Raw genomic sequence first — 26,400 nt, forward strand, 5'->3', positions numbered from 1 at the left:
CTTAATAGATCGTCGAGATTATGTTTGCCTCGGAGTGACCTATACCACATGCACAACGTCGACACTGGTGACAAAAACCATGAAAATGATGGGATCCATGGGTTCCCCACATCGTTGACCGCATCAGATAGTCGCTCGATGTGGAATTGAAGTTACTCGTATTCGTTGCCAGTGAAAAATAGCCCAAGTGGTTGCAAGAGATTTCCCAATCCGGCCAGCAATTTCCCCTCTGTTGTCGAGAGGTCGGAAGGCCATTCTATGCTCGGTAAGGTGCTCATCGTCTGATGTTCTACAACACTTCATACTAGCGTCATCGGTTAGTATGCGAGACTTCCCGCTCTTATCTGAAGAAGCCTAGAAGAAGCAGGTACGGCCATTAAAGGTGCTCGGCAGTGGATTTCACAAGTAAGGGCTCTCGTCATGACGCGATCAGGTCAGATTAGGATTGAGGGGTGCAGATTTGACGGATTAGTGGTCATTTGACGTGATGCGCCGTCAAGCAACACCGTTAGTCCTTCGAATTGCCATTGAAAGCAACTCCTTGTACCAGGATGATATTCCTAGCCGACGTCACGCCCAAGATATGGCTTTGCGTGAAGTACGATTTCACATTTCCCTCTCCAAGTTAATGGATGGAGAGAGTGGAATACATACAAGGTAAAGTAGTCATGGCAAATTAATTACGTTGTAACTGAGATATAAACGCTTGAAAGTAGATTGCTAGTCTATGCTGTATTATTTGAACGCCAAAAACGCCTTGGCTTAGGATATCTTCTAAATCTTCCACACGACGCTTGCCAACATGCCACACCATTTGTACAATTACAACTCTACAGGCTGCACCCCTTTATTTGTTGACCTGGATCAATCCGGGACCTGCCAGGGTCGCCTTGGGAATGTCGTCAGGGTTGGTGAACTTGCCCTCGTACGTAAGTGCAGCAATAGATAGGCCAAACATGCTGTTCTTGTCAAAGGGAAATTCGGCCTGGAAGGCGATCCTCGCGCCGTCCCACTGCGGGTTCGAGACGGGAACGCTCAAGGGAACGTTGAGTCCACTAAGGTAGGTCACAAACAGAGGTGCCTTGTCCTTGCCGAGGAAGCGGCCTGCCGTGACAATTTCCCGCAAGTCGACTTCGAAGTTAAGCATCTGGTTCTTGGGCTCAATCTCTCCTCCTGCCATCTGCATAACGTTCAATGGCGCAAATACTGGGATGTCGATCTGGTTCATCTTGAACGGGCAAGAGTCCTTAACAACGAAAGATTGCAGCGCAGAGAAGGCGAACGGCGCGATAGAGGTCGTAAGGAAAGGTTGCGACGACGGCGGGCGCGAGAGGATGCTGCGATAGAATCCATTCTGCTCGCCCTCTTGGCCGATGACGGCACTAACGGCTCGGACGGGACCGGCGTCGCCATTCTTTGCCAAGAGCTGGTTCGCATCTTGCAGAGTGCCGAGGACAACAGAAGTGAAGGTTTCGGCGAGGGCCACGGCCGATTTCAAGTCGTTTGTCGGGAACTGATACTTGCAGGGCGGAGGTGAAAAGGCCTTGAAGTGGTCCAAGACACCTTTAGCGTCGAGCGCATGGAGCTTTTCTTGCTGTCATAGCTGTCAGTGCCAGTTCCTCGAATCCCGATGACAACCTTCTTTTGCTTCTTCGCTGACCGAAGGTGAGAGAAACTTACAGCAACAACAACCTTCAGCGCGTCGACCATCTTATCCTTCTCGGTTGTTTCCCAGCCAGGCCCTCCATTGGTGACGTTTTCCAGCATGGATGAGAAGAAGGCGACTTCGAATTGTTCGTTGAATTGAATGAGCTGGAAAGCTGTCAAACTGCTCGGCTCCAACTTAGGTGGCGGCGCAGAGTTGGGGAGCGATCCTCGCGCTTCTTCCTCCACGACTTTGATCTGCTCCGGGCTGATCGGGAGTTCGGCACTGAAGGCCCGGCGTTCGAGTGGGGCCGCTGCCGAGAAGCCGGCGAGCATCACCGCTGCGGTCGCGAGAGTTGTCGTGAGCTGCATCTTGACGTTTCTGTTCTGCGTCCCACCGATTTCAACTTTGTGCAGAAAAATAGCCTTCAGTGTCGGAAAAGGTGTGTTTAATATCCAATAATTTACACGAAGAAAAATAGGTGAACGATAGACAGGGGAAGCGAATTAAAGTAGGCGGGTCAAAACGAAACAGGTCAACTTGGCATAAGATACAAAAGCTACAGTGACATGGTTGGAGGGACCGGGACGAACTATTATACTCTCGAGGAGTTTGTTTCGATACATGATCTTGAAACCTGTTTGTTGCTTGGCGCACGTGGACCTGCAATTCTCTTGAGTGGGTAGAGGAGAAGAGCACCGCACATACTCTTCCACGACGTGGGTACATACATCGCGACACACCATCCACACACTTACACACAGGCACATCAGATTTTTCGGAGGGGAATACCCAAGCGCTCCTACGGAAAGATCCTGGGCCGACAGAAATGGACCACACCAAGGCACCCACGGGAATCATAGGTAGGGCTGGTTTCGGAACGAAGTTGCACCGCTCAACTTGCTCAAACTGGCATGTTACAGGGGGGTAGCTGGATGACGTTTCTGGGAACGGACAGACTGTTGGGTCTTCGATTTCGAAGGATCGTCTACCAAGACAGGGATTCAACAAGGACGATGCCGGCTCTTAGGCTGGCCTTCAACGCCCTGTCAGCCAAGCCGAGTCCTCAAACAAGACATCATTCTTCCCTCTCGTCTATCTCTCGCAGTCTCTCACCTGTCTTTTCCCCGCGGTCCACCACCAGTCAGTGGCCTTCACTCTTGATTGAACGAACCTGACACGTGCTCAAGCTTTCCTGTCTCCTGGGCGCTGGGTTCGAATTTTGCCGTCCCCGTCGGACAGGTATCCATACGTCAAACGCTGTCTCCCCCCAAGCCTCCCAACGTGTTTCTCTTCGCTACCCTATTCGGGTAACATGGACCAACGTTTGCGGTATGTCACTGCCGAAGCGAAACCCCAGTCCCCGTATGGAGTCACACCAAACATCGATTAAGGTAAACGTCGAACGTATCTGTGTCTGAATCAGGCCCAGCTCGTGCCTCTCCTTGCCATTTTGAAGCTGTGGTCCCGTTCAAAGTCGGAGGCCTTGACCATTTTCCGCTTAGCAGCAGCCATAGCCGCAGCAGATCGCAACGGGGCCTCCCCATACGTTCCCGAGCCGTCAGAAGCGGCGGCGGCAGTAACGGTAGCATCGGGAGCGTTACCACGGCTCGCACCCGAGCCACCACCACCAACAAGACTAGCCCCCCATCCTCCTCCGCCTATCTGTCTATTAGTCCAGATTGGTGGTGGTTCCTGATGGAAAGGTCCCGGCGTCATCGCTTGGTCCCTCTTCTCCACAAAATGCGCGACGCCCGTCCGCGAGCGCCTCATCCCTTTGTTGCCGAACTCCGCCAAGCCTTCCCCTTCAAAGTCGAGCTGCGCGTGCGCCCATACGAGCGACTCATTGTAGCTTTCCTGCGCGTATGTGTGGAAGGCCTGACAATAGGCTCGTAATGGCCGATGTTCCTGATTGCCGAACTCCAGGAACCCACGCGTTGCATGCAGCATCTCTTCGAGGCTGCGATGAGGCACATGAACCCATGTCGTTGCGTCTGGCCTCTTGGCTCCCGTTAAATTCTTGTTAGACCTTACTGACGATGATACCGTCGGAGTTGAATTTGCTCTCTTGGCGGAAGCTCGAGCAGAGGCCTTGGCAGCTCGACGGAGGATTTTCTCCACAATCTCATACGCTACACCATCTTGCAGGAAATCATAATGCGCGACGGCGGCAATCGCCTTCAAGCCGAGGTCTCGCTGCGCAGGCGGCTGCTCCTCGATGCGTCGAATGCCGGCGTCAAAGAAGGAGACGACATTCGCAGGCAGTTTATCTGCCTGGACGGCAACGGCGTCGAGAGATTGGGTTCGGTGGAGGTCGTCCAGTCGCAGACGAGCGAGACTGATGTTACCGCTGGCCTGACTTTTAATTTGCTCTCGCAAGTCGACAAAGGCTTCATGGTTTCGGGGGTCGACCAGCCGTCTGCCAAACGCGGAGAGTGGTGGTAGCTCGTCGGGCTCGTTCTCTCTGCTGCTGTTGCTGTGGCTGCCCAGGCCAAGGTCCCCGTGCTCTGTCTCCAGGTCCCAATCGATGAATCGTGAGACCGGTTCCATGGCGGAATCGACTTCAAGCTCAATATGATCAAAAGGTTGGACGAAGTCTGCGGCATCTCCGCTTCGCATTCGCCTCGGATGTTAGCCTTATTCGACTCGATAGTCTCAACTCCAACTTGGTTCGAAAAGAGCCGCATGTCTTCCCGCAATAGAAGAAAGTTCATTTCATGAAGTGAAAAGCAACATAACAATGGCTGAAGTATGCAAAGAGAGTGCTTAGTTTTGCACGGCCATGACAAACTTACCAGTTGATGCATGTCTTGCCATTGTCTCTGCAATCTTGGCAGAGAATGTATGGATCAAGTTTCACCTTTCCCTTCTTACAACTCTCACATCGCCAGTAGACGTGGAGGAACTTTGACGCCTCGTCGTCGCAAGAGTCGCAATACTGCCAAGTAGGTATCGTCTTGAGACACGAGATGCGGGAGGTGATGATTACCTTGAGCCTTGAGTCGTTCGCCAAGATGGCCAGCTCGTTCTCGAGAAACAGGTCGACAGCCGGACTACACCTGTCAAAGTCGTCGACGACGAGGAACGCGCGATCGAGCATGCTGAGTCGTGACTGCAGCGCCTCTCGCATAAGCTTAATCCGGAAGATGTCGCGATGACCGTGCTTCCTAGCGTCGAGGTAAAGTCGATACTTTGCGACGTACGCTTCGTCCTCGTCGACCTGTGTGTGGTTGACGCACAGTTGGTGGAAAATGCTCGTCAGAACGTCTTCCACAAAGGCGGTACCGCCCGAGGCCACGTCCGTCCGCACAAAGACTGAGGCGACGGCTTCCCTCTCCCCATGGTACTGTTCTCTCAGCCTCTTGGTCGCCAGCGCGGACAAGGTCGTCTGAAATCGCACAAGTTGTAAGTCAGCATGTAGGTAATCAGCGCATGAATTCTATCAGTGTGATGCATCACCAACCAGCGTCTTGGCATCCGAACAACCCTTGGGACGATCTAGAGGCCCATGACCTTTATGCAATCTGCAAACTGCAACCTGCAAAATAAAGGAAAGAGATGCAAAGGGAAATGCCAGGGAAAACGTAAAACGAGAAACAACTTGTACGCACCTTGCCCGACCCTGGTCTACCAACACAGCGCAGAATCCACCTGTTGTCATCCCGTTGCCAGCATTGAAAGATGTCGTTCATGAACACCCAGTCCCACAGTGGCTGCCAAATATCCGCGCCCGGTTCGTGCGACTCGCTCAATGCGGGGTGCATTTCTGACCTGCTCTCGAACAGTTCCCTCACTGCGGGATGGTGCGCTTCTTCTTCAACGGCGTCCATGTTTTAGGGTCTCCGTTTCGGTACTAGTAATGGAAGGCTCAAGGTCGAAACGGCGCAACGTCTGTATCTTGGCCCCGACAGAGCAGCAAAGTTCAAATCTTCAACGGAGCCGGCGGGCTTCCGACATTCAAGAAACGCTGGATAAGTTTCTTTCGCTCACCGTGCCACCGGACGCTACGGATAGGGCTCCTCAACGGGAAAGAAATATCGGATTAGCATGAGTCGCAAAAAGGCCACCCGTTCAGGAAACTCAATCAGTTCCACCTCTTGAGAATCGCCGTGCTCGAAGATGCACGTGGTAGGCAGAACCATCAGCAACATCACACCCACTGTCGGGTCCACAAGCGCCTTGTGTCACCAAGAAACGGGTACAGAGATTTGACGGCTGCCTAGCGAGGCTCTGCCAGCAGGCATACCATCTTACCGTTTCTGGCGGTTCGTAAAAATCGCTTGTATTTATACTACCGGGGTTGCAGAGGGGAAAATCAAGCTACTCATGCAGCTGCAGGGGCTGCGCCTCACCGAGTTGCTGGAATCTCGCGCAAAATCACCTTCCCTTGCTTATCAAACTAATCAAACCAATATGCTGACTTACATCTCAGCCGTGAATCCTACAGGACCCAGACAAGCCACATGTCTCATTGATTTATCGCGTGATGAGCTGCCCAGCCCTAGAAGCAGGTCCCACTCATCCTACAACGACGGGCCGCAGCCACAAGCCGTTGGCATATCCATTGGAGCTATTCCCTTGAGCTATCGACATGGTCACATCGGGAGCTGATTTTCAGATCAAGAATGTTGATAGTGTACTTGAAAGTTCTTCCAAGCGACTTACACATAAGTCGACGTATGGAGGAGAATACTTGTCTTTGTTGATATGCTATATTGAAATAACCGTGACTTCACGGCTGCTACATGCCTCAAGTTGGAAACGGTGTTGCCTAGTCTTGCGTAGCCTTGGAGGGCTCATAAATGACGGGCTCTACGTCTGGAATTCCACATTTGAAGAAGCAATGGTTACATCGGGCCACACTATATGCAGCCTCGATGCAGCCCAGCAGTCTGGTCCCCAGGCTCTGGATTTACGATTGCCTAGCAGGGTCATGGGGGCCGAATGTCTAATCTTAGATGGGAAATGGCGTCCGTAGGTACAGACCTTTGCTTTTTGCCTCATGAAAGGAATTCGATTAATAAGAGGAGTTCAGCCGACGGTCGCCATTATGGAAAGTTTGTGTTCAAGAGCTTCTTGTAAGTCATATCAACCGTCGTTTGGTAGAGATCGAGGCAAAATGCTGTTCAAACTACCTGTATTGCTGCTGAGCTACTGCTTCAGTGCCGTGGTTGCACGCCCGTCTGAGGCTCCGAAGAGTTTGCCTCGACGTCAGGATGCACCCGTTCCACCGCAATCGATATGTGGCGAGATCATCGAGGCCGTCAACGAAGGTATGTTTGTTTCTGCAACATTAGTTTCTCCCTGGTGTTGATGACAATGCAGGATATCGAATCTTCTATGCCTCGGACGTATATCTATGCTTGACCAGCGTTCCTTTCAACGATGCCGTGGCACTTCGCTTCATCGATTATTACAACACAACTATGCAGTTTCAAAGCACATTGGCATACCTCAAGAATCCTCCCGAAGGTTACCAACAACCCGCATTTGACCTCAACCAAGGCCTGGAAGATCTGAAGGCGAACGTAACTTCGGGTGTCTATAAGAACCAGTACCAGTTCGAGGCCGATCTGCAGCTTTTGGTGTATTCAGTTCATGATGCCCACGTCGATCTTGCTGCTGGAATTCTTTCAGCCTTCTCCTTTTCCAGCCCCTGGTCACTCGTCACTGCATCAATCGACGGCAAGGAAACCCCCAAGGTGTACTTTGAATGTGAGTGATTCTAATCCGGGATCATGTGTAAGTACTACTAACTTTAAACCCAAGCTCAGGTCCGCGATTATCGAGACAATGGAACCAAGATTTCCGCCATCTCTCACATTAACGACGAACCCGTTGTCGATTTCCTAACCCGCTACGCTGCTTTGAACTCAGTCGGCATGCTCGAACCCCACGCCGACTGGAACCAGATCATGGGCAACCCTGTACAGGACGTCATCGGGGCGTTGAACATCTTTGCTGGCAGCGGCACCTTCTACCCAGGGGACTCGCTGAACTTCACCTACGAAGACCCCAATTTGAACGCAGTCGCTGTCGAAGAGACCTACTGGGTTGCAATCTACAACAACCCAGATTTCACTGGTCCTCTGACAACCGGCGGTGACTTCTACAACTACTTTGTCCTCGGACTACTGCCAGCATCCTATGGAGAAGTTCCGCTGCCCCCAGCGTTTGGAGGCGGCATTCCGTCAAGCGGCATCCCCAACCCAGGGCCGCAGCAACAACGCCGGAGCTTCTACAACGAGAGTCTGAGAGCATTCCCGCCCAACCCGGATGTTGTGCAGAACAACTTGGACGCGACTGGAAACGGCGGTGTCGTGACCGGGTACTTCTACGAGGACATTTCCACCGCCGTGCTTAGTATTCCGCACTTTGACCAGTATGGATGGGACATTGGCAACTTCAGCTTGGCTGTCGACACATTCCTCGAGGGTGCCCAGAACAGAAGCCTTTCTAAGCTCGTGGTTGATCTCACAAACAACTATGGTGGCACAACTGGCCTTGCACTTCTATTGCTAAGAGATCTGTTTCCTGGTATTGACCCCTTCGCCGGAAGCCGGAGACGTAGCTTTGACATGGCAAATGTCCTGGGCACTGCGACGACGAACTACTGGGAGGGACTTCCAACTAGTAACTCAACAGATTTTAGAACAAAGGTCGAGCAGGTGGCAAATGAGTGGGTCATCACATCTCGCTTGAACGCAGAGACCAACGAGAACTTCACCTCATGGCAGGAGTATGAAGGCCCGCGAAGATACAATAACGATGACTTCAGCTTGGTGGTAAGTTGACTCAGAAACAACAGAATGCACAAGCATCATGGAAAGCTCTTAGCTGACATTAATACAAGGAACGCTACGATCTGTCCAATCCGTACTTCCACCAAGCCGCTTTTGATGGTTGGCTGATGAACCGCTACATTGACAATAAAGATGTTGGCGAGTCGCCGCCGTTCGAGCCTGAAAACATTGTTCTTGTAAGTCAAGCCACCTATCAGCATGAACCGTATAGTTCGCGATACTATGGGAACGCTTGGCTAACAAGTCTCATAGCTCACCGATGGTGCCTGTTCATCCGCTTGCGCTCTTTTCCTTGAACTCGCTACCACTCAAGGCAAAGCACGCACCATCGTCGTAGGCGGGGCGCCCCAGCCCGGCCCAATGCAAGCGGCGGGCGGTACTCGTGGAGCCCGTATCTACTCCGGCGACTTCCTTGACGCCGACTTCGCGCTTGCCCGGGAAAAGGACGACACCGCTGCGGCCAGACTACCCGACGTTCGCGAGTCGGGCATGTACGTCAGTTACGCTGCCTTCAATCTGCGAGACCAGCTTCGCGCGGACGATGTCTCGACTCCGCTCCAGTTCCGCTACTCTGCGGCTGACTGTCGCTTGTACTACACCCTCGATAATGTCAATAACATGACTGCTCTCTGGCGAGATGTTGCCCGCGCAGCCTTCGAAGATAACACCATGTGCGTTGAAGGCTCGACAGGGTACACCGCCCGCAACGGCGCTGTCCCGAAAGCGCCGCCCAAGGCCACTCCTGTTCCGCTGTCTACCCTCAAGACGGCGATTGAGTACACTGTTGACTACGATCCGGAGACTCCCAACGGACTCCCAGCTGGGCAGGGTATCATTGCAAAGAAAGTAACGCCCCAAGCCTGCGACACCAATCCGCAGGCAATCTCCTTATGCCCCTTGGGCGGCACACCGCGGCTAAACGTCCCTGTTTCTTGTGGGAATAACTTGGAAGGGAACATCGCGTGCGCATGTCTTCCATCGTGTGTGCTTGCGGAGAATAAATGCGGCGATCTCAGCTTGCAATGCCTCCCGGGCCTCGTGTACGTTCAGGCGACGAATACGGCGACTTATGGCCCTTCGAGGAAGAATGCCGATACCACATTCACGGGCGGGACAGTGACCCAGGGTTTCTGTGTACCCAAAGTTGGAACTCCGGCGTTGGGATGCTCCTTGAAGTGATGGAATATGTTAGTGTCACCAAGTCGCGGTGTCACTAACTAATAACTCCAGAAACAGCAACACGGCCCCTCGAGACATTCTTGTAAATAATTATAAATGTGTAGCATTATGCTTTCGTCTTGTTGCGATTTACATCCGGAATCCGATACTCGCTTGCTCTCTCCCTCCTAACATTCTTCCAAAAGTCATACCCACCATCTTTCCTCCTCGTTCTTCTCTCTTCACGTTCCACCTTGTTCACGCGTCTCTTATCCCTCTTCTTTCGTGGTACAATCTCCTTGATGCTGGATGCCACAAGCATAACGACCTTTTTACCACCCTTGTATCCCGTCCGAACGAATCCTTGCACACGACTATTGAACGCGGCAACAAGCGCGGCTGCAATGATAAACACGGACAGGGGCAGCGAAACAGCACCGATAAAGCCAATAGTCGGAAGCTGAGCACCCCATTCGACTGTGTTCATGCCGAATAAGCTCGTAAAGAAGGACAAGGGGAGGAAAATGACGGTGAATGTGGTGAAAATCATGACCGAGAGATTCTGCGAAGAGGCTAGCTCGGTCTGAAGGCGTGACCAACGGACTTCATCGACTTGAGCCTTACGCTGGACCATCTCCAAGAGTTTCTCGTACTGTGATACTTTAGTCCACTGTTCAGACTCAGCAGTGCTTTTTGAGATGTAAATCACTCACGTCATTCCTCGTCGTGTCGACTCTTTTTAGCATCTCTAGCGTCTGGCTCTTGTACTCATCAAGCTTGGCTAAAGCTTCTTCGAGGTACATCCGTCCGTTCCTCGTGATACTTTTAAGGTCTTCTCCCTCAAAGATGGCCTTCATATTTCGGACTACGCCGTCCTGGGTCTCGAAAAGCCTTTCAAGGGACTTGAGTTCATCTTCTAGATCGCGGAGTTCCATCAGTGCCGACGTATTTTCACGGTTCTCCCGCTCAGCTTCTTCGAGCTCACGCTTGTGGCGCTTCTTGATGGACTCCGGCCGATTGCTATCCGAGTCGGACTCGAAGCCTACGTCTTTGAATGTCTGCATGCGGAAGTGCTTCAGAGAAGAAGTCATGCGCTCGGTCTACGATCATTCGATCATTAGTCTCAGGGTAAGAAATTTTGGAAGGATGCTAGAGGTAACCTACGAGCATGCTGATTGCTTCTTCAAAGATTCTGAAAATCTCGAGGTCAGGATGGGAAGCTCGATCGAGCAGAACAGTAATCGCATGGAGTACGATAAATGCTGCAAGGTCCAGTGCGTTCTCACAACGACCTGTAAGATCGCCATTGAGCTCATTGTATACACTGTTCCTGAGATCTGCCTGCTGGAACAGGGGGCCCTCTTTCGGCTTTGATTCCCTTCTGTTGAAGAATGTGGTCAAGGTTTCTTAGGCTTTCTATCAGCTCTGATCACTCTAATCAGACCGAGCCGGGAGGACTTACTCGTATCAATTGCCCACAGCCAAAGCTCATCAACCATGAGAACCTTGCCATCCTTGATGACCTCGTCGAGATCCTGGTTTTCATCATCTGTATCAAGCTCATCTTCTAACAGTCCTGTGCTCGAAGGCGTGAGCTTGTTCATCGGGCTCCATGTCGACCCTGTGGTTTGTCGTCTCTGAAGTCCTAATTGTTCCAAGTCAACTCCAGTGGACGCGCGATCTTTGGTTAGCTTGTAGAGCATCTGATCATCGTCGCGAGCCCATGTGTCTCTCAAGGAGGGGTATGCAAATTGATCAAGGGTCCGGCGGTAGTTGAGCGGCGGGTCATATCCTATGTATTCCCAGATCATTCGAAGCTCCGCGGAGTCCAGCTGTGCAATATCTCGCGGAACCGGACGAGACCTGCCATGCTGCATGCGTTGCTTGATGAAGTTACGTCGGCGGACTATGTCGATATACGTGTCGAAATGAAGGAACGGAAGGTAGATGTACAAATACGATGACGAAGGCCCAGCTGGACTGACACGGCCAGAAAGGTTGGGAGACGGATGAGGTGAGGGAGCTTTCCACATAATCAGCTCACGTCAAGCCGGACTCATTCAGTTTGAAGTCTCACCTGAGTTGAGGGGTATGATGTTGCAGGCCGGTTTCACGAACGATGCTTGCGATTGAGAGTGTCTTCCGATGACATGCTTCGATGCCCAGTTATCATGGTTGAAAAGTTTCACGAAACTTGGGTCATTAGGGTTGGCTAGAACACCAAAAACATCCTATATTGCGGCGGTCAGCTCGGCCGAGTGAGGAGTTTGCGATCCTGATCTTACCTTGACCCAAGAGGGATTGGTGAATGGAGTGTGAATCCACATAAACTTTCTACCAGTCGGATCAGGTCTTGAAAACCCAGCCGTCAGATCCTCCAAGGCAGAAGCCCTCGAGTACCGGTCGTGTCGTCTGGAAAGTGGCTCTGAATGGCTCTTCTCTACACCTGTTGATGCAAAAGGCTCAGGATCTGGCGTCTTCGGCGACAGCTCAAGTTCTGTTGGATCCGACCTCGTGCTGTCGGCGTTGCTACCTCGACTTGATGGCCGATTGAACCCCGGCGGAGACAAGGCCGGGACCTTGAGGCTTTGCATTCGACGTAAGGTATCCACAGGCATCGAATTGGAGCCTCCGGCCATGGATGGACGAGTGACGACGATGCCTGGCGACCCCTGACTTTCGGAGTCAGAGCTCTTAGGCCGACTTCCAGTATCCGAGCCAGCTCGCCATATTTTTTGTCCTAGCTCTTGGAAACCAGCCATTATTCCCAGGCCATGAGAACTGTGTTGTGAGTCTGCCTGGCTTGGATGAGGAGGATTGGGATCAGACCGCGGCCGGAGCGTGCTTCTTCTCAGTCGTTCTTCCAAGCATCGTTCAGGACCTTTGTCCAGAAACTCTTGGAGATGAAGCTTCGTGAAATAAAGACGAATGGCGGACTCCATATCTGCATCTGGGTCCTCATAGAAGCCAATGATTTCAACCTTAACATGTCTCTTGAGGTTTAGCGGAGTGTGGATGTACTGGGAGCTCAGTTCCGTAGCTTTTTGGACCGCAGCAGAGAGTTCATGCAGGTAGGTGTTCATCGTTTCTGTGTTACCCTCACCAAAAGATGCGCAATTCGCATGTTCACTGTCCAGCGAGAAGACTCGCTCCTGCCTAACGCCGAGTAACGATGACTTGATGGAAGCAATGGGGGCACCGAATCGAACCTCCTTCGCCAAGCCTCTACTCGTAGACCCAGAGCCTGAAAGCTGGGAGTCGATGGTCTCATAGAAAGACCATATCCTGAGCTCACTTGCAATCGTCGAGAAGTCCTCGTCCATCTTGAGAAGAGGCTTGTGGCCCAATCTCAAATTATTGGAGATTGAGCGTGGAAGCGGTCGCTGAAGGCGAAGAAGGTGGCGAGTACTGTCCTCCAAGTTGTTCATGGACAAGTAACTCGAGCCCTTGTGCGGAGTTGCTATGCTGGCATCAGTACCTAGAGGTAGCCCAGATGTCTTCAAATAAGACGTCAAACTTACCGAAAAAGGTGACTCCATGGCAGTTGTACATGAATGGCTTGAAATGCTCGCTCTTGGTTGCTTTTAAAAGAGCCAGCTTAACAACTAAGCCGCCAACACTATGCGCGATGAAGAATAACGGACGAGACCGTTGCTGACGCTATGTTAATCCATGGATCCCACGAAGAAATTATTCTAAAGACTTACGTTGCCATATCTTGTGTTCCAGACTTGCTCAATCAAATCATTCGCCAGATCCTCCAGCGTGAGTCCCTCCACCAACTCGCGATGCCGGTAGAGTAGCACTCGAGCCTCGCTAACCTCCTTCCGAATCCCCTGCCTCACCCACAGATGAGTCGCCTTGGGAAGATGTCGATTGATCGTTGGCGACAAGATACTAGCTCCCGCGAGCTCTTTCAACGCAGTCGGCGGCACATCGGTAGCCCGTCCGAAGTATCCCTCCGGCAGTGGGTCGCGGGCCCATGTTTCGACTGGGTCGGCTCCGGGACACGGCACGCAGACTATGTCGACCAAAGTCTCATTGTACCCACGTCCATTGACATCGCCGTCGATGTGCGCAAAGCCTGGTCTGGGTTCCCATTGTGATGAAGTACTTGGTCGTGAGGGCGACTCGGTTCTATCAACTTGCGTGTCTTCAGATGGCTGGCCAGGCGGCAACGTCTGAGGCGGATCAGTGCGCTCGGGGCTGTCGTTCTGAGCGGCGGCGACTTCGTCGAGGACCGCGTTCTCAGTCTCGCGCGTCCAGTCCCTGTACTCTGACATGGTGCTTCATCACCCTGGTGTACCAAGAAAATGACATGAAGGTTCCTTCCGAAGAGCGACTTGGGACACCCTTTCGCTTAAAGAGAAATGAGATCCTTACCAAGCTCATTCTGTTTGTCTTCAGATCTCGACAGCGTAGTCATCATACCGGACGCCTGTTTGCTTATGCAGCCACCAAGGCGACCGAACCCCTGTGAGTCTGCGTGACCAGGCTGCATCGTTATTGCTGACGGTGGCAGGCTGGTTCGCTCACCAGCCTTAATTTCCCCTAGTCCCGAGAACAAGCTGCGGACCGAGCCTCAGAGGACCTTCACCTCGGATTGGAGGTTGCGCGGTGTGTGCGGGTAGCGTGCAGAAGGATCAGCCTACGCTAACCCCTCGTGGTCAGCAACCACCATCACCTGGACAATACATAATTAGAGGCCACAGGCAACGGCGGCTTTGCTCAGGCAGGTATGGGGGCCTCAGCCCTGAGGTGCGACTGTGTGTGAATTGAGACTGCGACACAAGGAGATGGAGAATGTTAAGACGTCTCACAAGAGCCTCATACTCATGCAGTGTGTACAACTGGTCGACCATCCCACAAGGCTGGACGACACACTTAGAGGTTGTGTGTTTGGGGGTTGGATGAATCGAATGCTAGCTTAGGACTTGGCGGCTTCGCCCGCTAAAATCGCCCTGAAGTGAGGTGTGCCGCGTATCCGAACGGCGCGACCATCAACATTGAGGATAGTGAGCACTCGCAGTCATCTGCTCTGAGCAGAACAATCTGAACTGAGGCGGGAGAACGTGGGAGACGACGATTTCTCTCGTCAGTCGACCAAGCCTTGCTGCATGTATCTGATATCGACGGTACGGAAGTTCCGTGAGACCATGGCAGCTCGCTGGCGATCGGGATTCAACCGACTCACGTCAAGCAGCATCTAGCTTAGCTCAGTGTGACCAGACCACAACTTGAATATCGCAAAATTGAGAAGAGTGAGATCTCTTCTCGCGAGTACCTGAAGCCTTCATGATCTTTGTGTTCTGATCATGAGAAGTCCAGTTTCCGTCCTCGGTCTTGAGATGGCGGAGGTGAGACTTGCGATGTTCTCACTGCATTTCCGGAAATTGAGGGTGTCTCCAGGTACGTACTCCCCAGTCCCACTCCCGAAACTCTCGTCGCGGGGTTCTCGGCGATGGAACGCGGGGCATCGGCCATTCCGCCGAGTTCGCAATGACACAACTCATCCAGGTCTAACGATAAGTAGTGATCGTTGTCTGCATGTCACGCTTGATCTAAAGAGCTCGTTCGCTCTGCTGCTCTTTCCACTATTGTTCAGCTTTAGTGAATCATCCACCTCACGTAACTTTCAAAATGTCTTCCTGGGCGGAAAGCAAGTCACAAAATCGCAGTCTACAGATTCTCCAAGCCGCGACTGAGGGCAAATATGGAGTTCTCTCCGTGGTCATGTAAGTATCATCAGCTACCATCACACGTATTATGAGAGTATGGTACTAATACTTTGTATTTCAGCTACAATATTGAGCATCTCACCGCCGTTGTTCGCGCAGCAGAGGCCAAGAAATCGCCTATGCTGATCCTCTTGTTCCCTCTTACTGTGAAACAGCTCCCTACTCTCCCATGGGCCGTCGCCGCAGCCATCAAATCAGCAAAGGTCCCACTTGCCCTGCACCTCGACCATGCCCAAGATGAACAGCAAATCCGCGACATCGCGGGAACTCTGCCATTCGACTCAATCATGGTCGACATGAGCCACTACGATCATGAAGAGAATCTTGCCAAAACCAAGGTTTTGACAAGAGTCTGCCACGACCACAACATTGCTGTCGAGGCGGAAAGTGGACGCATCAACGGTGGAGAAGACGGCATCGCAGACACCGGCGACTTAGAAGGTAAGGTTTGGAGCCTGTTCAGCATTATGCTCATCCGCTAACTTGGATAGCTCTTTTCACGAGCCCTGAAGAGGTTGAAGATTTCATCGATGCCGAGATTGATCTCTTGGCACCCAGCATCGGCAATATTCACGGAGACTACGGCCCCAAGGGCCCTCAACTCGATTACCAGCGATTGGCAAATGTCAACAAGCAAATAAACAACCGAGTCCTCATGGCTTTGCATGGCACCAACGACTTTAGCCCAGAGATCATGAGAAAATGCATCGACAACGGCGCCATCAAGCTGAATGTCAATAAGCTGCTTCTGGAGGTTTGGAACGTCCATCTGAGGGAGAACGCCAATAAGCCATTGACGCAATTGATGGAGGACGGCATGAACACCTTGCAGAAGGGGACAGAGAGGTGGATCGATATTTGTGGCAGCGCTGGTAAGGCGTAATAGACTTGACTGCATCAATCTGTAAATGATAGAATGGAACAGCATCGCGCCTCGTTCAGAACAGACCGTAAAATTGTCAGTTCTCGTCCGCTAATCTGATAGGTCCCAAATAAAATATACGTAGCTTCAAAAGGGCGTTGATGATTCGCTAGACGATTTTGGATGATGCGTTAAGTGGCTGGCCTGCAGCCAATGACCACGAGCTTGCAATTCCTCAAATCATTGATGAACAAATTGGAAAAACGGCCCATTACGTCCTCGGCCAGCTATACAGAGGGCCTTCGAGGAAACGCGTTGTAAGAATGAATTTCCAGATGTGTCCACTCCATTTCCTCATTTTGTACTAAAGGCTCCATTCGGCACAAAAGTACCTTCATGATCGATTCCCAGATTTAGACAACAACTCACGCTCTATCTCTGAGCTTCCGCAATGGCTGCAACATCTTACTCTGACACCGGGGCAACGGACGCCTCTAAAGTCGAGGCTCTTCATTTCACCAGGACCGTTTGAGGGATTGGCTTGACGATGACGAAGGACCCATTGCTCTGAGCGCAATGGCAATCGATGGGAGCGCGAGAAGGCAGCGTGCTCTAGCCGAGGTCGATGGCATGTTCGCAGGCCTCACGTATCTGGATAAACTGGGGGATAAAGGGGAGGATACCCAATACGACCCAACTTGGAGAGACGACTATGACTTGGGACTAAAGGAAGGCATGCTCCCCAGCGACATCACGCATCCTAACTTTGAAGAACTGGAAGCACAGTGTGTCGAAGAAGGAAATAGAACAAATGCGATCAAACGGGCGTGGTTAGGCCTTCGAGGTCTACGGAGAGGCCTTGAAGACCAGCATGAAAGGCTTAAGAGCATAGCCTTCGAGGAAAATGCCTCGACGAAACTCCAGAAACTTTTGCGGACTTACTCCAGCCCCAAGAAAATGGGAGAAATGGGGTATTTTGGCATACAGAGATGTTCTCGACTTTGTTGTTCCGGATACCCTTGCCGAGGTTGTCGCATTCACTTCAGTTTCCTATGTTATTTCAAATCTTCTACTCCAACGCGGCCGGATCGCCGAAACAGACATTCTTTCTGGCTTGCAGCGTTGGGGGGTTGCCTTTCGAATGAAGACGACCGGGAGGATTTCGCTCTACTTGCTCTTAGAATGTGGCCCCGGGAGCATCTCCGGACTACAGACGACATCGGGAAGCGCAGCGGCCAAGACGACGACAAAGATTCACATTGCCTCAGAGTCAAACGTTCAAGGCTCGAAAATAGCACTCCTTCACAACCAGTGAATTTGCAGCCGTTTCAAGATAGTGGTGGGCAGGACAGCTCATCCAAGGAGATACGAGAGGCGGCGCTATCCACCTCACATGGGCTTGAGATGCTATCGGAGGGGATACTAACACTAACTTCGGCCTACGGCCAGCAACACCCATTCGATATCGGAAACCTGGAGGTTGACGTGATAAATATTTCAGATCAGACCTCTGAAGAGTATGACTTCAGTCACTTTCTTTCTCTGCTTGGAGATCCCGGTGGCACCCTAGGAGAACCAGGCCAACACAACGACACCGTATCCGCCTCGGGCGTCGACCCGAAGAGTAGAGAATGTTATTGGTCGGGTCTGTCACTTGACCAAATCCCTTCTCAGACCTTCTTGCCCATGAACGACCCTCATATACGCCCGCCAGTCGCCAAGGACTGCCCTTGTATTGGCACAGACAACCCTGCAGTAAAGCGAAACATCATCAAGTTCAAATGCTTCAACAGAGATAGCGACACAGCGATATTCAAGTTGAGAGATACTCCAATGTTCTTGGTTGTGGTAGCCTTCGCCCAAGATACAGGTGACGTTTTCTATCGATTGTCAGGCTGTGGGAAAACTGTCCACGCTATAAGGAGAAGCTCAGCATACGCTAGGGAGAGATCGAAGGCCGAGAGAAGACTTCGCAGGGATTTGTTTAATCCGATGAAAAACTCGGGAGAAAGCAATGTGGTCTTCCTTGCTTTGCTGGCAGTGGCGAAGAGTTTCGTAATATTGGGGAGTCTGGGGACTCTTGAACATGCCCAAGATTATTTGGTTGCGATCTCTCGCGTAAGACTGAATTTCGAGGTCCAACATTTTCCGTTGAAACCGACCTAACGTCTCTCAATAGGAAGTCATCGAGCCCGGTCGTGAGCACGAGAAGTTCATTCGTTGGATTTACGGTTCCTCGAGCTTCCGTCCCTCTAGCACAAGAGCTTCGGCTCAACCGGACATAAAGACCAGACAAGAGCAGTTTCCATCGGCGAAACAAGACACGTAGGTTTCGAGTCTCCTTACCCACTGAGAAATTTACATTGCTGACGGACCCGAGACAGACAGGATCGCCGGGTAATCTATCGGTGTGATAAGCCGGACTGCGCGAAATCATACAAGACAGCCTCTGGACTCTGGAAGCACAAGCAAAGAGAACACGAGGAGATTGTCACGAGAATAGCTTGTCCAGAAGGCGGCTGCAGCTTTGAAGACATCCGCCTGGATCTTGTGAGGTTGCATTACCAAAGATTGCATGGTCTGGACTTGCCCGAAATTTTGAAGGCCAGGTGTCGAGGTCAGAAACGCCGAAGAGGTTCATAACTGAGGTACTCTAAGTACACGTATGTAATTTGGAGGACTGAGGACAGTTCAAGCCACAACGTTTGACATTTGAAGGGGAGAGCCTGTCTACATCGTAGCTGCGGCCATGTGTCTTTTCTATCACTGAAGGAAAAAGAAATCGATGACAATAGAACCGAGCGCTCGATGTGCCTCCACTTGCTAGCAGCTGCAGTATAGGAGAGGCGCATAACAAGTACGGTACATCAGGTAAAGTAGTGTATGAGCACCTGATATTAGGGGACAAATGGAAACCTGCTGAGACACCGAACCAAGTTAAGAAACCGAAACTCTAGTTCTGACTCAACTGTTTCCGTTGGAGTCGGTAATATTGTGATACTAATCTGAAATTTGTGGCACTGGCTGATAAACCACAGCTTTGTGCCTTGAACTGCAAGGACTAGCCTTTTCCTTGGTGCCAAGTTCGGTGCATCGAACTCGCCGATAACCGGGTATTTCGGGGGTGAATGCCCTCGTTTGTTGCTTAGTTGGTTTCTGCAAGACACGGAGGAAGATGTTAACTCGCGTTGTCTCCCCTTTGGCATTTGTGTCGAAGCAGTTCAACACAAAGGCATAATCCCCATAGAACTTTTTCTTGAAGTAGTGAATGCCGTGAACAACCATCGAGATTCCACAAGGCAAGCAAACAACTGATCCGAGAAGAAAACCCGTCAGAGCTCCCATTGATATGGTTTTGCGGTTGTCCATGATCCTGATGAAGTTTCCTTCGATGCCTTAGGTTGTCCAAGTGAAGATACGTGAAGGCAGCTCGTCGGTACAGGTCATGCTTCCACAATTTCTAAACCATTTGGGCGAGGGGGCAAGGAGGCCCCATTCGTCGGGTGCCCAACCTTCATTCGTGCCATTGAATGTCTCCCCGAAGCTGGGCTCGGGCATTCTCCAGGCAAACAATGACTCGTCCATCACCTGGCTATATAATATCGTTTCCTGCAGACGCTGGAATGCGCGGGGCCCTTCACCATACTGGGGCGTCATGAATACGTTGAAGATGCCGAGCATACTGTAAGTGATGTCTTCCTCTCGACTAGTAACTCGGTTGGCCATCCAACTCATCTTCGCAGCAATGCAAACTTTAGTAAAGTCCTGTAGGCCAGTCAAGTATTTTTGAGAAATACCACTCGCTTTCTCCAGCTGAACCTTGAGTTCTGTTCTTGTACCCATATAAGTCCACCTTGTGTCATAAAACTCCAGATCTCGTGGTGCCAGCATTTCCTGCAAGGTCCATCCTCGATAGAACCACTCAGAAGGGTCTTCGCGGCCGACCCGGTTGAATATCAGAGGGTCCGTTTTCAGGTCGGCATCAGTCAGAGTGATGTTTACCTCAACATCAGATAGGTAGACAATACACAGCTTTGCATCGCGATACCATTTGAACATGGAGTTGATCGACTCGGTTTCCTCGGTTGTGCTAGACTTGTCGATACAGCACGAATCTATCCACATCCAATTGTAGCCCTTGTTGGGTGCGGTGGCACAGGCACCACGAATCTTATCTAATGATAAGTTAAGGGGTCCTGCGCCGTTCTTGAGTTCTTCGGCATGGTCAAGGAACTCGTCAAACTTGATTTCAGAATTTTGCCAGCGATGTGACAGAATGGCATAACCTTCTTCGCGAAAAACGGACTGCTCCCCAGATTGAAGGTCGAACGAGGTAGTATTTATGAGTCTCATGGGTCAGGCTTATCGCTCAGATGTAGTAGAGTTGGGTGCTTTAGTTGACGTACTTTGCATACAACAATGATGGAAAACACGGCAGGGGAAGGATGAGAGGATTTCTTTATTTGTAGCATAAAGGGTAGCAGTGTAAGTAAGCATCATGCGCCTAAAGTCCTTTCACCTAGAAGGATCTGATCTTCAGAGTAGCGTGTAGAATGATTGACCAATTATTTAATAATTCTTATGAAATGTATTTATTGAGTTGTAGTCAGATGGGAACCATTCGTCAATAAGCGAGCCCATGTGATGTGGTTTTGAGGCTAGCCCCTGGCGATTACTCTGCGAGGTACTTTTTTTGGTGCTACTTATAGGTTGTATGCAATACCTTAATAGGTATTATGTAGGACTTCTTACATTTTCCAGTGCAGCAACGTATGATCTTAAGGTTCAAATGCTTAGACGATAGATTGAGTCAAGGCCACTACTTTTTGCAATCTGATGATCGTGGACAACACATTCGACCACGTCATAATATTGGAATGCTTCAGAAAGGATCATTTTTCTAGAAGATAACACGAGATGAGAACTCTCCGAAATGGACAGCTGCGAAAATACAAGAGATGTGCTATCTACGTGTATCTATGCTTGCTCCGAGTTGTTCCCGTCGCAGCTTCATCTCACATGACAGATCTCTGTAGTTGCACAAGGCAACCTTTACTTGGTATTGACAAAGTCCCAGCTGGTGACGGGGGCATTCTGGCCGGCGATGGTAGCCGTGGGACGGTCGTAGAAGTACTGGACAGACGTCTCTCCAGCATCGCTGAGAATGCGAACGACAAAGTGGACGATGAGCTCCTTCCCGGCGTAGAAGCCCTTCACAATAAACGGAACTTTCAAGTCGAGCTCGGTGCCAGTCTTGGAGATGAAAGTAGCGCCCTCAACTCCAATCTTGGGGGTCGAAACACCTCCGCCAGTGACTCCGCTGTACCAGACCGTGGACTTGCCCGTGTAGTCTTCCTCGACCCAGAAGTTGAAGTCCCAGGAGGCGGCAGATATCATGTTGCCAGCGACGACCTTGAAAGCTTTGCGAACGTGGGGAGAGGTGAAGACGCGCTTCTCGAGCGATGCGTCAATCTCGTCGACGCTGCGGACGGCGACGCTGTTGGTGACCTCAACGCTGACTGGGGCTTCGACACCCTCGGATAGGAAGTTGACTTCTGAGAAAATTCCTCGAAATTAGCTTTGATTCCTTAGGTAAATCTCCTGGAACCAGAAGAGACTAGATGTAGAAAAGGACTTGGAAGAGTATCTCACCTCTGGCCTCGATGGCGACACCAGTGGTATCAATGGGGCTGGCAAATGCAGCGGAGGTGAGGGTGCTAGCTGCGAGCAGACCAGCATAGAAGAATTTCATGATGGGTGCCAATTTGAGACTTTGATTTCAAGAGTAATTGATTTTAGTAGTAGTTCGGTATGAAAGAAGGAGCTGGAAAGAGTCTGCGATGAGCTTGATAGCTTGAGTCGTTCATAGGAAGTTCGGTGTCTTTTTATAATCTCAAAGCGAGTTCATACGATGTTGAGCTTTGCATTGAGGCCGGACACATCCATCCCTTCCAGCCGTGAAGGTCGTCTCATTTCCATTGAGTCGACACTATTTCGGACACCTCGGCAGTGACCTGGAAGCCAAGTACAGTGTATATCGTGAAATCTGCTGAATGGCTCCGTCAAGAACCGCTCAGCTCATCCAAACTCTCCGCTATCAGAGGCGCAATGTCTACATGCTAGCTTGTTCCCCCTTTAAAGTTTAGATGACACCACGACCGCAACCTATGTCAAAAACCTTCGCGTTCAGATCACTTAAGATAAGCCTTCAACAGGAGCTAGCTCAAAGGTGACAGAAAGCTTGTCATGAGAGCATGGCTCGAAGTGAGTTGATCCAGCGGCAAAGGTACGACGGTTGTAGCAACACCTACAAGCTTGAAAGGTTCCGTAGTAACCGAAGGACCTGAGGGTACTAACCTTTAAAATACCAGCAACCAGCATGTTTGGGTTTGCTAATTTAGCGGAGTCATTTTTCGGGCCTGTTACGAGAACCACGACGAAATGCTGCACATGTGAGACACTGGAGATCTTATGACTCATCTCGAATATTGATACCTTGTAAATGATCAGCCCGTGCAGGCACCGTCCATAAGAAGCATCGATGCCTTGAAGCGAGACAGAGGATACAGCAAATATGCGTTAACGACTGATCAAACATAGTACACAAACACAGGAGCCAATCATGTCGGCTTGACATGTATGGCTAGTTGCAGCTACTTCAGAGTTCATGTAGCTAAGTAGAGTATGAAGATACAAGGGACTGCCGACTACCGCACGACTGGAATTTTGTCGTGGGCATATCGAAGTGCCGGACTTCACGTTGGGTATCTGCACTTGGGATACGAGTCCGAGGGGTTCGTACCTTGGTTCTTACGTTCATCCTCGCTCTAACCCCACCACCTAATCATTGAAATTACCGGACCGGGAGAAAACCGACCCTTTCCGCATTTGACTTCTTATACGAGTATTTCACAAACCTTCACAAGCACGGAATCTCTGTTACGAGCGTGACATCAAATGCCTATGAACGAGGTCGAAATCAGCTATCTTACGTCTGGCTTCTTGATGGAAATCTATCTATTGAAAGTTTGTTAACTAGCCCCTTAGATTGGGAATTTCAATTCACCCAACAGCCATGAGCCTACAGCATCCTATTTTACCCTCAGTGGTCTGGATCAATTCTCGGTAGTATGGGTAATCCTAAGCGCAGATATCCACAATTGGAAGGGGGAAAGGATTGGGCTCTGATGTTCCTAACAGGATGACGAAGTAACGTGATGTGTTGATGCAATAGCAGGACGCGAACTTTCTCAAATTGCTTTCACATTTCTATCCATTCGGAGCTGTCGTGCTATGAGAATTGAAGTTGTGAAGTCACCATCCGAGGTTCCCTTCCGAGCTTATAGTGGCACGGGCTATGAAGTTGTCCAGCTTTAGTACTCGACAGGCCTTCCTATGATCAACTCTGACAGGATTTCAATGGAAATTATCTCTGCGAGCACTGCGAGAGGCCTTCAACCCCGCCGACAAGTGAGCAGGTTATGGACCAGGTATGACTGCGACTTGTCAGAAACCGGACCGAAAGAAAATGCAGCCCCGCAAGCCCATTTCGAGGTTTCTCTCTAATAAGAGCTGGAATACAGAATATCCCGGCCTCACGGACCAAGCGTCAGCTTTCGCTCTTGGAGGCGCTACCTTAGCGTGCCCAATAACAATAGGTACTAACTTTTTGTACTTCAACTACCAAACTTACTGGAACCTGAGAGCATCGACTCTGCAGCAATTCAAGCGAAGACAATTTCTCCGTCGCCGAGTTATTACTTGAACGGGGCATGAAATTGCAGCGTGGCAGCTGATGGCGCCAGCGGTACTCCATAGATACAGCTATAATCTTCTTAGGTCAATTAGGTTCAGGGCAAAAATTGAACCGTGCACAGCCGCTGGCTGACATGGTCTTGTATGGACTGAGGCTGGTCAGCTCAAAAGATGAGGCAAGGCGGACTGGACTCCAGGCAACCGAGCAAAAGGTAACGCTTGCGGCCAGTGTGGATTGAACACACGACCTTCAGATTAAGTGATTGAAGTTAACTTCAGTCTGACGCTCTCCCAACTGAGCTATGTCCGCCGCTGGATTTCACTGACAGTTGGTGAGGCAACTATGCTCATGAATCGTGGGTTAGGGCTCCAGGCCCTGCGGGTCTAGGCCAGATTGACCCCGGCACGGCAGCCGGCGACCTCGTGCACCCGGGGTAGCCTAGGCCGCCCACAGTAAGCCGGCCGATTGGTTTTTGAATCAGCTCAGGTGCTTAAGGACTGATAAGTACTCAGGATTGGCTTTGACCAAGGCCAATGTTTTGTGTTGATTGCAGATTTGAGAGGACGAGGTCAGTTCATGTTATCAAGGCACAAGACGAAATGGTGGATGCAACTGCAGGCCAATTTGTTATTTTCTACAGGTCTTAATCTTTCAAACTACAGGGATAGTCTTCTCTCGTTGGTCCAAAATGTAGCCAAAAGCCTCATCCAATATCCTCAGACCTTCCTCAATCTCATCCGCGTTGACAGTCACAGGAGGCGCCAGACGGAAGACGCCGCCCATACCCGGCAGATTGACAACGTTACACGACAGACCCAAGAACATCGCCCTATCGGACACGGCCTGACCAAGGTCTGATCCCGGTGCCTTCGTCTTAGCATCAGAAATAATCTCAATGCCCTGAAGCAGGCCACGCCCACGAACATCGCCGATGCACCAGTATTTCTCCTGAAGCTTCAAGAGACCAGCTCTAAGCTGTTCCCCACGGTCGGTAGCGCGCTGGCAAATGTTGTCTCGCTCTACAATCTCCAGGACCTTGTTGCCAACAGCGGCTGTAAGGGGATCATTGAGATGCGTCGTCAGCCAGAGGAAGCCGGCGTCTTTGCACCCTTGCGCGACCACGGCGGTCGTACTAACAGACGCCAGAGGCAGGCCGCATCCCAGGGTCTTGGACAAGCAAAGAATATCCGGGACGGTGCTGTCGTGCTCGAACGCAAACATCTGGCCAGTGCGGCCTACACCGGTCTGCGCCTCGTCGAGAATAAGCAACATGCCACGCTTCTTGCACTCCTCGCCAAGACGTTTGAGGTAGCCCTTAGGCAGGTCCAGAATGCCGCCGGTGGAGAGGATAGGTTCCATAATGAATGCAGCTAGAGAGCCAACGCTCTGTCTATCAATCATGGACCATCCAAAGTCCATCTCCTTCTCCCAGTCGTAGGCGCCGTCGGCCGTGCGGAAAACGGAACGGTAGGCGTAGGGTGCGGGGAATGCGAGTTGGCCCGGCATTGCGGGGCCGCCGTTCTTTCGGCCGGCGGAATAGGTTGCGGAACCGGAACCTGAAGTGAGGCCGTGATAGCTTGCCGACATGGCGACGATTTCGAATTTGCCGGTGTGAAGCTTTGCCATCTTGATGGCGGCTTCTGTGGTTTCTGAACCAGTGTTGAGGAAGAAGGACTTGAGGCGGATCTTAGTCAATATGGTCTAGACAGGCTGAGCACCGTGGCAGGAGTGTTACCTTTTCCAGAGGGAACGGCAGCAGCTTGCCCAATCTCTCAGCGAGATCAGCAACTGGTTGAGTGATCATGTTGCTGAGCAGATGGTCGAGCTCAGCAACATATTTCTGAACGACCTCAACAATTTCCGGATGTGAGTGGCCCAGGAGAGAACTCATTTGACCAGACGTGAAGTCCAAGATTTGGCGACCTTCAGCATCGTAGAGCTTCGTGCCCTTGGCTTTTGTGATGATAACGGGAGAGTAGGGGACACCGGTAGACATCAAGTACTTGTCGGTCTTCGCCCAGAAGGCGGCTGTGCTCTCGGTAGCCATGACGAAAGATTGCTAGACGGATAATAATAATGGTTAGAATAGAAAGAAAGTGCCGAGGATGCTTCACCTCATTTGTGTCTGATCTTGTAGGAATGTGAGTATTTATTTGGGTTGATAACAGCATGTGTGAGTTTACCACGGGTAGCGGGGCTGAGGGGCATTTCAACTTGCCCGAGGGCGATACCTTTCCCGCGGAGCATATCAACAGTCGCGTCTGTTCTTGAGCACAAGCCTCTCAACTTTGTTAGCTAGGGTTGCGATTACTCAAAACTTGCTTGCCCATTTAATTGGTAGTTTGCCATGTTTCCCGAGGAAATTAGCCAGTGTTAGACTCTCAGTATCACATGTATTGACCTGGAAACTGCGACAGAGTGCATCTCAGGCTGACGAG

The 26,400-nt window shown here is 51.0% G+C and overlaps 8 protein-coding genes and 1 non-coding gene across 9 annotated transcripts; 2 read left to right on the top strand and 7 right to left on the bottom strand.

The window, feature by feature from the left end:
- Positions 1 to 847: 847 nt before the first annotated feature.
- N0V96_000260 (uncharacterized protein) lies at positions 848 to 2,016 on the bottom strand (the record flags this gene model as incomplete). The annotated part of the gene is made up of 2 exons (XM_053195397.2): positions 848 to 1,594; positions 1,681 to 2,016. The coding sequence occupies 2 exons, from the start codon at positions 2,014 to 2,016 to the stop codon at positions 848 to 850; spliced, it is 1,083 nt and encodes a 360-aa protein (XP_053047050.1).
- A 1,051-nt stretch (positions 2,017 to 3,067) lies between these two features.
- Positions 3,068 to 5,475, bottom strand: N0V96_000261 (uncharacterized protein; the record flags this gene model as incomplete). The annotated part of the gene is made up of 3 exons (XM_053195398.2): positions 3,068 to 4,256; positions 4,441 to 5,033; positions 5,257 to 5,475. The coding sequence occupies 3 exons, from the start codon at positions 5,473 to 5,475 to the stop codon at positions 3,068 to 3,070; spliced, it is 2,001 nt and encodes a 666-aa protein (XP_053047051.1).
- Positions 5,476 to 6,764: 1,289 nt separating this feature from the next.
- On the top strand, positions 6,765 to 9,713 carry N0V96_000262 (uncharacterized protein; the record flags this gene model as incomplete). Its single annotated transcript, XM_065755885.1, has 6 exons — positions 6,765 to 6,918; positions 6,971 to 7,360; positions 7,415 to 8,430; positions 8,499 to 8,624; positions 8,701 to 9,277; positions 9,679 to 9,713. The coding sequence occupies 6 exons, from the start codon at positions 6,765 to 6,767 to the stop codon at positions 9,711 to 9,713; spliced, it is 2,298 nt and encodes a 765-aa protein (XP_065615125.1).
- Positions 9,714 to 9,733: 20 nt separating this feature from the next.
- On the bottom strand, positions 9,734 to 11,483 carry N0V96_000263 (uncharacterized protein; the record flags this gene model as incomplete). Its single annotated transcript, XM_053195400.2, has 4 exons — positions 9,734 to 10,258; positions 10,320 to 10,706; positions 10,771 to 11,012; positions 11,069 to 11,483. The coding sequence occupies 4 exons, from the start codon at positions 11,481 to 11,483 to the stop codon at positions 9,734 to 9,736; spliced, it is 1,569 nt and encodes a 522-aa protein (XP_053047053.1).
- Positions 11,484 to 13,301: 1,818 nt separating this feature from the next.
- On the bottom strand, positions 13,302 to 13,889 carry N0V96_000264 (uncharacterized protein; the record flags this gene model as incomplete). Its single annotated transcript, XM_053195402.2, has 1 exon — positions 13,302 to 13,889. One exon carries the CDS (start codon positions 13,887 to 13,889, stop codon positions 13,302 to 13,304), a length of 588 nt encoding a protein of 195 aa, XP_053047055.1.
- Positions 13,890 to 15,246: 1,357 nt separating this feature from the next.
- N0V96_000265 (uncharacterized protein) lies at positions 15,247 to 16,227 on the top strand (the record flags this gene model as incomplete). Its single annotated transcript, XM_053195403.2, has 3 exons — positions 15,247 to 15,341; positions 15,406 to 15,785; positions 15,836 to 16,227. The coding sequence occupies 3 exons, from the start codon at positions 15,247 to 15,249 to the stop codon at positions 16,225 to 16,227; spliced, it is 867 nt and encodes a 288-aa protein (XP_053047056.2).
- Positions 16,228 to 21,258: 5,031 nt separating this feature from the next.
- N0V96_000266 (uncharacterized protein) lies at positions 21,259 to 21,958 on the bottom strand (the record flags this gene model as incomplete). Its single annotated transcript, XM_053195404.2, has 2 exons — positions 21,259 to 21,761; positions 21,859 to 21,958. 2 exons carry the CDS (start codon positions 21,956 to 21,958, stop codon positions 21,259 to 21,261), a joined length of 603 nt encoding a protein of 200 aa, XP_053047057.2.
- A 2,223-nt stretch (positions 21,959 to 24,181) lies between these two features.
- Positions 24,182 to 24,271, bottom strand: N0V96_000267. The gene has a single exon. It is a non-coding gene; the product is annotated as a tRNA-Phe (tRNA).
- A 342-nt stretch (positions 24,272 to 24,613) lies between these two features.
- N0V96_000268 (uncharacterized protein) lies at positions 24,614 to 26,009 on the bottom strand (the record flags this gene model as incomplete). The annotated part of the gene is made up of 2 exons (XM_065755886.1): positions 24,614 to 25,636; positions 25,698 to 26,009. The coding sequence occupies 2 exons, from the start codon at positions 26,007 to 26,009 to the stop codon at positions 24,614 to 24,616; spliced, it is 1,335 nt and encodes a 444-aa protein (XP_065615126.1).
- Positions 26,010 to 26,400: the final 391 nt, after the last annotated feature.

The sequence above is a fragment of the Colletotrichum fioriniae genome, assembly GCF_027942845.1.
Source record: "Colletotrichum fioriniae strain IMI 355084 chromosome Unknown scaffold_1, whole genome shotgun sequence".
Lineage (NCBI taxonomy): Eukaryota > Fungi > Ascomycota > Sordariomycetes > Glomerellales > Glomerellaceae > Colletotrichum > Colletotrichum fioriniae.